The sequence below is a fragment of the Silurus meridionalis genome, chromosome 23 (assembly GCF_014805685.1).
Source record: "Silurus meridionalis isolate SWU-2019-XX chromosome 23, ASM1480568v1, whole genome shotgun sequence".
In the NCBI taxonomy this organism is placed as follows: Eukaryota; Metazoa; Chordata; class Actinopteri; order Siluriformes; family Siluridae; genus Silurus; species Silurus meridionalis.
In genome coordinates, this window is record NC_060906.1 from 8,525,972 (window position 1) to 8,541,026 (window position 15,055).

Below are 15,055 nucleotides of genomic sequence, written 5' to 3' on the forward strand. Positions count from 1 at the left end.
AGAAGGCGGCTTATAGACAGGTGCGGCTTATTTATGTTCAAAATAAAAATCTTTGTAAAATTCAGTGGGTGCGGCTTATATTTGGGTGCGCTTTATAGTCCAGAAATTACGGTACTCACTTACAGTAACGCAAGTAAATTCGTTAATTTCCACCTCTGCATAATAATTTAATCTTTGGCAACGTGTTTATTATAAATTATCCAGTCTCTAAAATACAGGACACACTGTAGCCGATATGCCAAAACACACACACACACACACACACACACACACACACACACACACACACACACACACACATTTATTTTTAGTTTTTTGAGAGATCAGTGGTAACAAACACATACACAACTTATCATACAGTCATTTATTTTTGTCATCTTCAAATCATTTCTTTTATCATTATACTGCTAAACACAAGCTGAAGTTACTTTGTCTTCGCTGTTCTTGATTTTCTAATGCTATTCGTTTATTTCTCGCTTCTGCTCGTCACTGATTTCAACATTTCCAACATTCTTCCTTCTCCATTCCTCCTTCATTATCCTTTCTTCCTTCAGTCTGCCAAGCCCAGCTCTTTGCGTGTAAGTTCCACGATCGCTTTGTCCTTCAGAGCTTCGGGTGAAGCGCATCTCGGCTCCGACTGCACCGCCACGTTATTGAGCCTCTTCCACAGGTACTCTATTTTAGCGTCGCAGTGCCACGGGTTAAAGGTCAACTCCACCACGCTGATCCCCAATCCCAGGGTGCCAGGTGACAGGAATGTGAGCTGGTTCTCTGAGAGGTCCAGGTACTGCAGCCGGTCAAGGCCGTGGAAGACCATGGCTGGGAGAGACTGCAGCTTGTTCTTCTGAAGGAACAAGTGAGTCAGGCTCGAGTTGTGACCGAATGCCTTGGTGTCCAGCGACTGGAGTTTGTTCTCTTCCAGGTGAAGTCTCTCTAGAGCATGGAGGGAGTGGAAGGTCTCAGATGGAATGGACTCTAACAGGTTCTGAGAGAGGTGCAGAGTTTCTAGGCGGTTCAGCCTCTGGAGCAGAGCTGAGGGGATTTTCTTCAGCTTGTTACCTGACAGGTCGAGCCATGTGAGATTGCTGTTGGTAGGAAGCACGTCAGCATCGACGCTACTGAGACGGTTGTCTTTGAGGACCAGGTTGAGGAGTGGGGCGTGATAAAACACCCGAGCGGGCAACTCTTGTAGCTGGTTACCTTCAAGTAAAAAAAACACATGAAAATTTACATAAATATTAACAATAACTATGTACTTCAGCACACAGAGCGTCCATGTTAATAAAATATATAAACAAATATTTTAGTGGATCATTTTAACAAATACGTTTACATTTATGAGTGAAAATCTCCAGCAAAGCCCTTCACACACATCCATTAAACTCCAGTAAAGTTCAATTCAATTTAAGTTTTTTCTATAGCACTTTTCACAATGGACATTGTCTCAAAGCAGCTTTACAGAATGTAAGAATGAAAGAACAAAAATGTTATTATAATTGAATTGTGTGTATTTATCATCAAAACGCAAGACCAAGGCGACTGTGGCCAGGAAAGAATCTTAGATGGTATGAGAAACCTTGAGAGGAAGCAGACTCAGAAGGGAACCCATCCTCATTGGGTTACACCAAGAGTGTGATTATAAATCATTAAAACATTAAAAACACCAGAGAGTGAGAAATATCATGAGCACTGGAGCCTCTTCTACAGCAGATACTGATGAATACACTATGATTGGACAAGAGGATTTTAATGTGACACAAATTTTATTAGCATGCGATTTATGCATTTGTTTGAGCATTTCTAATAAAAATATAAGTAAATAAACATTAAAGAGGCCAAATTAAAACCATAATTTTAAACTTAACAGTAGTAAAACTGAATTACTCCTTGTGGGCACAAAAAAAATCTATCTATAGTAGTTTTTCTATGTGTATTGAAGCTTCTATAATCTATTTCAACACAGGTTTAGAGCTTGGGTGGTATCCTTGACAACACTCACACAATCACAATCTTTTACAACACATATTACCAAGATCACCCAGACATCTTACTATCACACGCGTAATATAAATCACCTCCACCCGGCTCTCCCAATGAGGAAAACTGCTATTATGGTTAATGCTCTTGTCACCTCACGCATAGACTGTTGCAATGCAATTTTCTTGGTATTTCTCATAAACTCTTACACAAGTTACAGTTGGTGCAGAACTCAGGTGCACGAATACTCACTCCTTCAATGGACCACGTATCTCCTGTTCTTCAACAGAATAAAAATTAAAAGAAATATATGAAACATATTCTGGGTTGTTTAAAACATTTTTGTTTACTCCATAATTCCATGTGTTCTTACATAGTTTTGAAAACCCATTGAATAAGATGGGAGTCCAAACTTTTGATTGGTACTATAAATACACATCCATACACATACTTGTACATACACACACACACACACACACACACGCACCTGTTAGGTCTACGGTATGCAGGTGATTGAGACCGGTAAACAGGTTCTCCGGTAAGCTGCTGAGTCTGTTCCCTGGTAGGTGGAGCTCTTGAAGAAGTGGTGTGGCTCCCAGGTCATGGGCAGAGATGCTGCTGAGGTTTGTGAACTGGATGGTTAGGGAGGTGGTGCTGGCCGGGAGACCAGCGGCTGGGTAACTGGACAGCTCCGCGTCTGGACACACAGCCTCGATGGACTCAATGCCGAAGTGGCATGTGCAGCGCACTGGGCAGGAGAGGGCGCCATAGACACGGAACCAGACAACCAGCCCAAGCACAATGAGACCTCGAGAACGATCCATCTAAAGGACAGATATATACACAAACATACAAACACCAATCATCCCAGATCCCCAATAAATAGGCTTTAAAGTGCACTAATTATTATGAGGGTTACACAAAACATAGACATAATAAAAATATTATAGTGCAATAATATATGCACATATAATTAATTTTCTTCCCACATGAAACTATACTGAGTATATTCAGGGTAAAACAGGATGAAATAACATTGAAAAACCAAGCCTTTACCTCTCACTGTGGTGTTTCTTTTTTAAACTCACTACAGTCTGAAAATCCGTCACTAAACAAATAATGTCAGGACCTCACGTCCAGTCCAGCATTCAGAGAATAAAGTTCGGATTAGACTAAGTAGTTGTATTACTGGCTGTCTATTTAATACAGGATTCAGATGATTATATCTCTTGTCATAAGTTTTAAACAAAAAGTAGGTTTTACGTACCGCGTGTGAAGGCTTCAGCAGATTCCTGATCAATAAAAGTGAATCATTCATATGAGTTCTCTCTCTCTCTCTCTCTCTCTCTCTCCCCCTTACACACACATACACACACTGTTCCAGAACGTGGTGTACCTTGTACTTTACGGAACAGTCAGCCAATTTTGTCTCCATCTTCTAAATTCTACAAATATGCCTATACTATACAATACACTTTACTATACACTTAACTGTACTATACAATATACTGCACTGTACTATAATATATGTACTATACTATATGTGCACTATACTGTTATATACAATACTATACACTGTATTGCACTACACTGCACTATACTGTACTATATGCCATTATTTTATACATGAGACTGTACTTTACTCTTCTATACTGTGCTATACTATACTTTACACTACACTGTACTAAACTTTACAATACACTGTACTATACTTTACAAAATACGGCACTATACTTTACACTATACTGCACTAAAGTGTAGTGTACAATACACTATAATGTGCTGCACTATACTATAAACTATACTGTACAATGCTGTACTATACTATAAATTATACTATATGGTACTGTACTATACTGTGCTATACTGTGCTGTTCTATATACTGTACTTTATAGTGTGATATACTATACACTGCACTATACTATACATTATACTCTACTATACTATACACTGCACCATACTATACATTATACTGTTCTATACTATACACTGCACTGTACTATACATTATACTCTACTATACTATACACTGCACCATACTATACATTATACTGTTCTATACTATACACTGCACTGTACTATACATTATACTCTACTATACTATACACTGCATTATACTATACATTATACTGTTCTATACTATACACTGCACTATACTATACATTATATTGTACTATACTATACACTGCATCGTACTATACATTATACTGTTCTGTACTATACACTGCACTGTACTATACATTATACTGTACTTTACTATACACTGTACTATACATTATACTGTACTATACTATATACTGCACTGTACTATACATTATAGAGTTCTATTCTATACACTGCACTGTACTATACATTGTACTGTACTTTCCTGTACACTGCACTATACGTTACACTGTTTTATACTATACACTGCACTGTACTATACATTATATTGTTCCATACTATACACTGCACTGTACTATACATTATACTGTTCTATACTATACACTGCACTGTACTGTACATTATACTGCAATGTACTATACCTTATAATGTACTATACCACACACTGTACCATACTATACACTACACTATACTGTGCTACACACTATACTGTACTATATTGTACACCGTACTGTACTATACATTATACTGTACTGTACTGCACTGTACATTGCACTATGCATTATACTGTCCTACACTATACTGCATTATACTATGCTATATTGTACAATACAATATACTGTACAATACTGTACTGTATTATACACCACTGTAATATACTGTACTATACAATATACTGTACATTACTGTACTGTATTATACACTATTGTACTATACATGACTGTATTATATAATATACTGTACAATACTGTACTGTATTATACACTACTGTAATATACTATACTGTACTATACAATATACTGTACAATACTGTACTGTATTATACACTATACTGTAATACATTGAACTGTACAATACACTACACTGCAATGTACTATACATTACTGTACTATACAATATACTGTACTATACTGTGCTGTACTATACGATATACTATAGTGAATATGATTAAATAGCATATATAAATTAGAAAAACATGTAAACAAATTAGTTGTTAATTAAAAAAAAAAAGCTGTGACTTAAATTAATTGACGTTTGTCAACGTATAAAAATTAGATGAAATGTTAGTTTAGTTGGTGTGACGATATGGGAAGAGATCCATTCAGAATAAAAACCCTTCATGGCAGGCAGGTCAGATGCGCACATTTACACTGATCTACCTGCCACACATACACCTGCTGCATGCTGCTCAAAACTTTCAAAATGTCAACATCCCGGAGAAAGAGAACAGCAGACATATGGATACATTTTAGATTTGCAGTTAAAGTAAACAAAATCGTTTTAGTCAGCACCTAAATATTTTTACACGTATTGGCGGCATACATTTTTTTCTCGAGACTAAATCGCTCACTGCTCCTAACTGAATAACTTTCTTGTAACTTTTTCGTAGCAAGAATCAATCTATATTTAATGTAAATAATAAATACTATGCTGTTTTATTTAAAATTTGCTTTAGTCAGTGTGTGCATTGCATGTGATTGAGTAAGAGGAGTGTGTGAGAGAAGAAATAATCATATTAACTTGTTTTCCCCATTATTCAACAGATACAAAAGACTCTAAATGGCAAAAATGAGTCAAAAGGTTCAAATAAACCTACTGCATTCCAACAGAAAATTGCAACAGCTTTTCTAAGTGAGTCAAAGTACAAAAGAGACTGTACAGATGAAAAAACAACAACAAGGAGGAGGCCTTGGATGAATGCAAAATGGATAGAATGCACAGGACTACCAGTCACAACAACTGAAGCTGAGAACTTAACTGTTCTAATGATGGAGACCGTAGCTAAAAGTGTGACTGTTCCAAAGAATAAAAAGCAAAAAAATAAAAATTATCTTATTATTAATTAATACTTGTCTCTGTAAGAGAAGAGTTTTTTTTAGTTGAATATGTCTGTATTGCAATTTAAAACCTTAACAACATTCTTACTGTATAACAAACGTTTCTCCAGGAATATATAAGGTTTGGAAATTTTCGAGAAATTACAATTGAACGAAACCTATTTGATTTTAGTCAAATTAATTTACTGAACTAGACTAAAGACTAAAATCTTACGGTATTTAGTTGACTAAAACTAGACAATAACTAAAACAATTCAGATGACTGAAATATAACTAAAATCTAAATGCTATTTTTGTCAAACGACTATAACTAAGATTATATCTTAGTATAATAAATTTGCTGTCAAAATGAACACTGTACTATAGAATATTATGTACTACACTGTACTGCACTATACACTACACTGTACTATAGAATATCGTGTACTACACTGTACTGTATTGTACACTACACTGTATTATAGAATATTGTGTACTACACTGTACTGTATTGTACACTACACTGTACTATAGAATATTATGTACTACACTGTACTGCACTATACACTACACTGTACTATAGAATATTATGTACTAAACTGTACTGTACACTACACTGTATTATAGAATATTATGTACTACACTGTACTGCACTATACACTACACTGTACTATAGAATATCGTGTACTACACTGTACTGTATTGTACACTACACTGTATTATAGAATATTGTGTACTACACTGTACTGTATTGTACACTACACTGTACTATAGAATATTATGTACTACACTGTACTGCACTATACACTACACTGTACTATAGAATATTATGTACTAAACTGTACTGTACACTACACTGTATTATAGAATATTATGTACACTGTACTGCACTATACACTACACTGTACTATAGAATATTGTGTACTACACTGTACTGTATTGTACACTACACTGTACTATAGAATATTATGTACTACACTGTACTGCACTATACACTACACTGTACAATAGAATATTATGTACTAAACTGTACTGTACACTACACTGTATTATAGAATATTATGTACTACACTGTACTGCACTATACACTACACTGTACTATAGAATATTGTGTACTACACTGTACTGTATTGTACACTACACTGTATTATAGAATATTGTGTACTACACTGTACTGTATTGTACACTACACTGTACTATAGAATATTATGTACTACACTGTACTGTACACTACACTGTACTATAGAATATTATGTACTAAACTGTACTGTACACTACACTGTATTATAGAATATTATGTACTACACTGTACTGCACTATACACTACACTGTACTATAGAATATTGTGTACTACACTGTACTGTATTGTACACTACACTGTACTATAGAATATTATGTACTACACTGTACTGCACTATACACTACACTGTACTATAGAATATTATGTACTAAACTGTACTGTACACTACACTGTATTATAGAATATTATGTACTACACTGTACTGCACTATACACTACACTGTACTATAGAATATTGTACTACACTGTACTGTATTGTACACTACACTGTATTATAGAATATTGTGTACTACACTGTACTGTATTGTACACTACACTGTACTATAGAATATTATGTACTACACTGTACTGCACTATACACTACACTGTACTATAGAATATTATGTACTAAACTGTACTGTACACTACACTGTATTATAGAATATTATGTACTACACTGTACTGCACTATACACTACACTGTACTATAGAATATTGTGTACTACACTGTACTGTATTGTACACTACACTGTACTATAGAATATTATGTACTACACTGTACTGCACTATACACTACACTGTACAATAGAATATTATGTACTAAACTGTACTGTACACTACACTGTATTATAGAATATTATGTACTACACTGTACTGCACTATACACTACACTGTACTATAGAATATTGTGTACTACACTGTACTGTATTGTACACTACACTGTATTATAGAATATTGTGTACTACACTGTACTGTATTGTACACTACACTGTACTATAGAATATTATGTACTACACTGTACTGCACTATACACTACACTGTACTATAGAATATTATGTACTAAACTGTACTGTACACTACACTGTATTATAGAATATTATGTACTACACTGTACTATACACTACACTGTACTATAGAATATTGTGTACTACACTGTACTGTATTGTACACTACACTGTACTATAGAATATTATGTACTACACTGTACTGCACTATACACTACACTGTACAATAGAATATTATGTACTAAACTGTACTGTACACTACACTGTATTATAGAATATTATGTACTACACTGTACTGCACTATACACCACACTGTACTATAGAATATTATGTACTACACTGTACTGTACACTACACTGTATTATAGAATATTGTACTACACTGTACTGTATTGTACACTACACTGTACTATAGAATATTATGTACTACACTGTACTGCACTATACACTACACTGTACTATAGAATATTATGTACTAAACTGTACTGTACACTACACTGTATTATAGAATATTATGTACTACACTGTATTATAGAATATTATGTACTACACTGTACTGCACTATACACTACACTGTACTATAGAATATTATGTACTACACTGTACTGTACCGAACACTGTACTATATAATATTATGTACTACACTGTACTGCACTATACACCACACTGTACTATAGAATATTATGGGCTACACTGTACTGTACACTACACTGTACTATAGAATATTGTGTACTACACTGTACTGTACACTACACTGCACTTATAGTAACTTTACTGTAACATACTGTAATATAAAGTACACTATACTGCACTATAATACACTGTACTATCCAATATACTATTACTACTGTTTTATACTAAAGTATACTATACTTTATCATAATATATATTATACTGTACAGTACAGTACTATACTATACTGCACTAAACTGTAGTATGCTATTGTACACTAAACAATAATGGCAAGCTAAAAAGCCTGCTGCGTTAAACTCCTACACATCATGCAGGTGAAATGACCCTGAACCCCACGCTCACTCTGCTCCTATAAATCCTGCAGAGGCAATATAACACCCGGTCTCATTTAACAGAGTGCTCACGTCTTATGACAGCATGGTGGACTGAAAGAGGCGCTGATGACTCAGAAGAGGAAGGTCAGTGCTGAAGGCGGGTTTTGTTATGGGGTCTTATGCAAACCTGATGTTGAAATGAAATCCGGAACATCTGCATTGATGATAAGATATAATATGGCTGAGTGCACGTCGTTGGTGAGGATGGAGATGGAGTGTGGAGGTGTTAGTATATTAAATAGTATTTATTAAACTTTAATTATAAGGAACATGTCTATCTATTAGATAGGTAGATTTCCTGTTTTTGGTTATGCACATTTCTACTTTTTATCACCAAATGATTATTTAGATCATACCCCAGCTTCCGTGCTCATGCACGTGCCCTCTGAGGTGCCATTGCATCCATACCTGGGTAGCACGAGCGGTGTGCGCACACACACACACACACACACACACACACACACACCCCTCGCACACTCCAGCGTCACGAGAAGATGAGCGCGCGCTGCTGACTGAAGGCGCAGTCGTTTCGAAGCTCTCCGGGTTTCCCCGTGGTTTGTTCCTCACGGGACCTGAGAACACAATGGAGAACTTCACCACCAGCAGCAGCAGCAGCAGCAGCAGTGACCCCTCCAGCGTAGCGCTTCTGAACTTCCCGGTGGACGCCCTGAACGTGTCCGAGATGCCGCACGTTGCCCTGGCGAGCTGGCGCGCGTCGGTGGAGCCGCCGGTGCCCGCGCGCTTGGTCGTAGCGTTCTGGGACTCGCCGCTGAGCCACGGCATGAACGTTTTCGTGGGCTTCACCCTGTGCTTCACCATGCTCGGGCTCGGCTGCACGGTGGATATCGCGCAGATGGGCGAGCACGTGCGCAGGCCGGTCGGGGTGCTGCTCGCGGCCGTCTGCCAGTTCGCCATCATGCCGCTGGTGGCCTTCCTGCTGGCGCTCGCCTTCTCTCTGGACGACGTGGCCGCCGTTGCTGTGCTGCTGTGCGGCTGTTGCCCCGGGGGCAACCTGTCTAACCTCATGACCTTACTGATCAACGGAGAGATGAACCTTAGGTAGATAAGACTACCTCACACACACACACACACACACACACACACACACACACACACACACACACACGCACGCCCCAATATTCCACAAGTAATTTTTTTTTTATTATATTTTTCCTATTATTATTATTATTATTATTATTGTTATTCTTAATAACAATAATAATAATTCGTAATAGGGTGAAAAGTGAATAACTCTTCTTTCCCCCCAATCTCCCGATTTTACTTTTGCAAGAAAAAAAAAAGCTGTTTTGCATGTCAATATTTATAAATTTGCCCTTGTTGTTGGAGCCCCCTGAGTCATTTCCCATTAGAAATGCCCAAACTAATAATTTCTGCTTCTAATACAGTAATTGCATAATAAAAAACAATAGTGGTGGTAGTGTGTCAGCCTTGTGTTGTGTGTAATGTGTGTGTATGTCGCTGTGTGTGTGTCGACAGTGTTGTAATGACCATCTCGTCCACGGTGCTGGCGCTGCTGCTCATGCCGGTGTGTTTGTGGCTGTACAGTCGGGCGTGGATTGACACGCCGGTGGTGCAGCTGCTGCCCCTGGGTGCTGTTACTCTCACTGTGTGCAGCACACTCATTCCCATCGGACTCGGGGTCGCACTCAGGGCCCGGTACCCCCGCGCCGCCGACATCGTGCTCAAGGTAACATCTGGCATTACACAGGCCATGTTCCAAGGTCCATCTACATCCACTATGTATTAATTCTAACCCCTTTTGGGGAACACTTTACATGGACCACAGATCCTTAGACTTGCCACATTCTCCTATTTCCAACACACCAGCGTGGACTGCTAATTTGCTGCCTAATGTATCCCACTGCTTCACAGCTGCACCTTGAATGACCATGTTATTTACTTCACCTGCCAGAGGTTTTAACACACATGTAATATGCAAATGTTTGACCATCACACACATCACATTCATGCAGATTGTGTTCCAGTTCATCCCAAAGGTCTTCGGTGGGGGTCAAGGTCAGGGTTCTGTGAGGGACATATATATATATATGAATATATGAGTGAGTCTTCGCTGTCGGTGCTTCTGTGTCGCACTTTGGTGTTTTGTCGGTTTCTTGTTCTGGATATTAAACAAACTTGAGTTCTTTGTTTCAGTTGATTTTGTCAGCGACCAGCCTGATAAAAGCCCGGTGGTCAATGAGAGATAAAGAGAGAGGGAGGGAACGAAAGAGGGATGAGCACAGTGATAAAGGGTATCAAGATGTGTGTGTGTGTGCGTGTGTTTACAGGGTAAAAGGGGGAGGAAAGTGCTGTAAATTAAAGGGAGTGGATAAAAGCAGGCGGCACTGTCGCTCTGATGGCTCTGCTCGTTTGTCCTCTGATAAATGGCTTTAAGTCAGACCTGCCTACATGCCTGTAACACCCAGGATTCAGTTTATACTTCAATCTGTTATTCTGAAGTATTTATCATGGGCATCTTTTTGTATTTGCTTTAGCCTAGATAATAGGAAGATCTGGAGGGAGGATTTATTTTTATTAGTAATGGATGCAGAAAAATAAAAGTGCGTCATAAATAATGAGATAAAAGTAGGTTGTTCTGGATAAAGGCGTTGCCAAATGCTATAAATGTAAATGAAAAGAGACAATAGTTCCCAAATGACCGGAAACAAGGAACCGAAATAATGATGAAGCTACAACGCAATCCATCTAGTAGTCAAACAGGTTAACTCAGAGAAATAATAGCATTGGGGCTGGTCGATATGATTACAATCAATATCGCAATAAATTGTGTCACAAACTATTCTGAATTTTTTTGTATGTCTTTTGTATATATTTTTCAAATCCCATTCCCGGCATTTTACCTGTCGCTCCTGATTATCCCCCAGGTGTCACTGTGGTTGATGCTGGTCACACTGGTGCTGCTGTTCATCATGACGGGTGTCATGCTGGGGCCCGAGCTGCTGGCAACCATCCCTCCGGCGGTGTACGTAGTAGCCGTGCTGATGCCGATGGCGGGATACGCAGCAGGCTACGGGCTGGGTGTGTTGTTCTCTCTTCCCCCCAACAGCTGCCGCACCGTATCGCTAGAGACGGGCTGCCAGAACGTCCAGCTCTGCAATGCCATCCTGAAACTAACCTTCCCACCACAGCTCATGGGCGCGATGTACATGTTCCCGCTCCTATACGCGCTCTTCCAGGCAGCCGAGGCCGCAGTCATCATCCTAGTGTATCGCGTGTACAGGAGCGAGGTGCTCCGCAAGCAGGACCTGAACGGTGAGGATGACAACGACACCAGCGTCACATACAAGCGAATGAAAGAGGAGGAAGATGGCCCGTTCGACACCTCGTACGGCTCGGTTACCGTAAACAACCCCGACTACATTGAGCTGGAAACTCAGGGAGGGACGGGAAGTCCAACACCTCTCTAGAAGCCACCAAGAAATCTAATAAAATACGGGACATCACTGTGAACAGTTGCTTGAACTGTGCAATACATTGTGCCATTCTATGCTTCTTTGCCAATCATTTGCTGATGAAGTGTTGTAGCCATACTGCAATTTGATTTCTCATTACCTCGTCATTGGCTTTAGTGAGCTCTGAAGGCTCGTTCCAAAACCTTGCATGCTTAAGAAACTCCTCGATTCAGAAGAAGCCGTTCTGTGAAAATAAGGAATAGATATACAGAAACTTTAATCTTGATCAATCTTCATTGACAATCTGTGGTTCGGCTCAGTTCCAGTGGACAAATAACCCTGGGAATTCCTACAGTCATGTACCTAAATGATCATCGTAAAATACGACTATATTCAAAGAAATATAGTATAAGGGAGTATATTATGTATAGACACGACACACACTCTACTTTTAGAATTGATTTTCGATGTTTACAGTGAACGAGATGAGAATGCCAGGAAAGTATACTGTTAATAAAAGCATTATACTGCCCAGTCCATGTGTGGGATATGTGTTATCTGTGCTCTCCAGGACAGGGGTTCTTGACTCTGGTGCAGCCAGGCAGATGTTTAACTACAAATAAATTCCACTGACCCCTCCAAACAAACAATCAACCCAAATATCCAAACATCAGGGTCAGTTTTTAACAGAGCACTCCAAGCTCCAATTTAACCTGATTCATGCAAACACCGAGAATTATATTTATGCTCTAAGGTATATTACTTATTAAACAAAATTTGCTTTATTCTTGTCACACGTACATTACAGTACAGTCAAATTCTTTCTCAGTCAAAGGGCCTTGCTCAGGGGCCCCAAGAGTGACCCAACTGGGGCTTGAACAGCCGACTTTCAGTAACCCAGAGCTGTCCCCACTAAACTGCCACTTCCCCTGATACATTATACCGGTTACATGAATGAATATATAGCTAAATATTCTATCATATAAAAATCCAATTCCAGATTTAGTACCTTTTCATTAAAAAAAGGGATAAAATTATAGGCACCAACATAAAAATAAAAAATTGCTAACATATTTAACACTGTAAAGTGGCTTCGAGACAACGTTACAATGTAGCATTTTAGTGCTATAAAAAAAAAAAAAGAAATCTAAGATTGAGATTAAAAGTAAAAATATTTTTAGAAGAAACGTTAAAATTATGAGAGAAAAGTCAAAATAATTGGAGAATAAAGTCTAAATATATATTGAGAATAAAAATCATAGCAATATAAGAATAAAGTGGTAATATTTTTAGGAAAATTACAGAATTGCGAGACACATTTAGCTGTTTTGCAAAAAATTTAGTTAAAGAATTTAGTTAAATCCTACTTTAGGTTAGGATTTAGTAATAAGGAAATTCTATGTTGGAGTTATACTGTAATTAGTAAACGAACATTGCAGCAGGTTATGTAGGAAATAAAGAAGAAGAAAAATTAGACAGATGTTGAGGAAACTGCCTCTTTTGTGCAGCCTGAAATGGAAACTGGTCTGAAAACCAGTGGTCGAATCCATAGATATCAATGATTACATCTGCTTGTTATTCGAGGAGGAGATGTTTCTTAAGAGAGGATGATGATCAAAGAAATCTACCCTGAAGGAGTTGGACACAGTCCAGTCTGGAGGTCATGAACGCATGGATGAGCTTCTCTGCATCAGATACAGACAAGTGTCTTAGCTTAGCGATATTTTCCAGGTGGAAGAAGGCTGTTTTTGTAACATGGTTGATATGATGTTTAAAAGACAAGTTGGTGTCTAAAATAACTCCCAGGTCTTTTACTGTTGAACTGGTAGTTACAGAACATCCGTCTAAATGCAGGTTGAAATGCTGGAGCTTCTGTGTACTGGATTTTGGGATGATGAGCAAAATCTCTGTCTTATCAGAATTTAATAATACAAAGTTATGCATCATCCAATCTTTTAATTCTTTAACACACTCAGTTATCCGAGCCAATTGAGATGTTTCATCTGGTGTCGATGAGATATATAGCTGGGTATCATCAGCATAACAGTGGAAGCTCATCCCATGCCTTTTAATAATATTTCCCAAGGGAAGCATGTATATTGTGAAGAGCAGGGGTCCTAGACAGAGGGAGGGAGTATTTTGAGCAGCTGATGAATGAGGAAAATAAGAGAGAGGGAGAGGGTTGGATGGTGTGGAGATGGTGAAGCAGGAAGTGGATAGGATTAGTAAGGAGGAAGTGAGAGCAGCGATTAAGAGGATGAAGAGTGGAAAGTCGGTTGGACCAGATGACATACCTGGAAGCATGGAGATGTTTAGGAGAGATGGCAGTGGAGTTTTAACCATGTTGTTTAACAGGATTTTGGAAGGTGAGAGGATGCCTGAGGAATGGAGAAGGAGTTTGCTGGAACCAATCTTTAAGAATAAGGGAGATGTGCAGACCTGCAGTAAATAAAGGGGAGTAAATTTGATCAGTCACACCATGCAGTTATGGGAAAGAGCAGTGGAAGCCAGGCTGAGACAAGAGGTGACCATCTGTGAGCAAAAGTATGGTTTCATGCCGAGGAACAGTACCACAGATTGTTATTTGCTATAAGAA

General features: G+C 38.4%; 2 protein-coding genes across 4 annotated transcripts; one reads left to right on the forward strand and one right to left on the reverse strand.

Moving 5' to 3' along the window:
- Positions 1-349: 349 nt before the first annotated feature.
- On the reverse strand, positions 350-12,046 carry si:dkey-90m5.4 (leucine-rich alpha-2-glycoprotein). Of its 3 annotated transcripts, none has more exons than XM_046836991.1 (3): positions 11,908-12,046; positions 2,465-2,801; positions 350-1,200 (listed from the first exon to the last, which is right to left on the reverse strand). In XM_046836991.1, exons 2-3 carry the CDS (start codon positions 2,799-2,801, stop codon positions 551-553), a joined length of 987 nt encoding a protein of 328 aa, XP_046692947.1. In that variant the 5' UTR covers positions 11,908-12,046; the 3' UTR covers positions 350-550. The 3 variants fall into 3 exon arrangements, with proteins under 3 accessions (XP_046692947.1, XP_046692945.1, XP_046692946.1); XM_046836989.1 differs by lacking the exon at positions 11,908-12,046 and adding an exon at positions 3,245-3,341; XM_046836990.1 differs by lacking the exon at positions 11,908-12,046 and adding an exon at positions 3,034-3,218.
- slc10a4 (solute carrier family 10 member 4) lies at positions 8,903-12,623 on the forward strand. Its single transcript, XM_046836988.1, has 3 exons — positions 8,903-10,084; positions 10,523-10,733; positions 11,932-12,623. Exons 1-3 carry the CDS (start codon positions 9,609-9,611, stop codon positions 12,472-12,474), a joined length of 1,230 nt encoding a protein of 409 aa, XP_046692944.1. The 5' UTR covers positions 8,903-9,608; the 3' UTR covers positions 12,475-12,623.
- Positions 12,624-15,055: the final 2,432 nt, after the last annotated feature.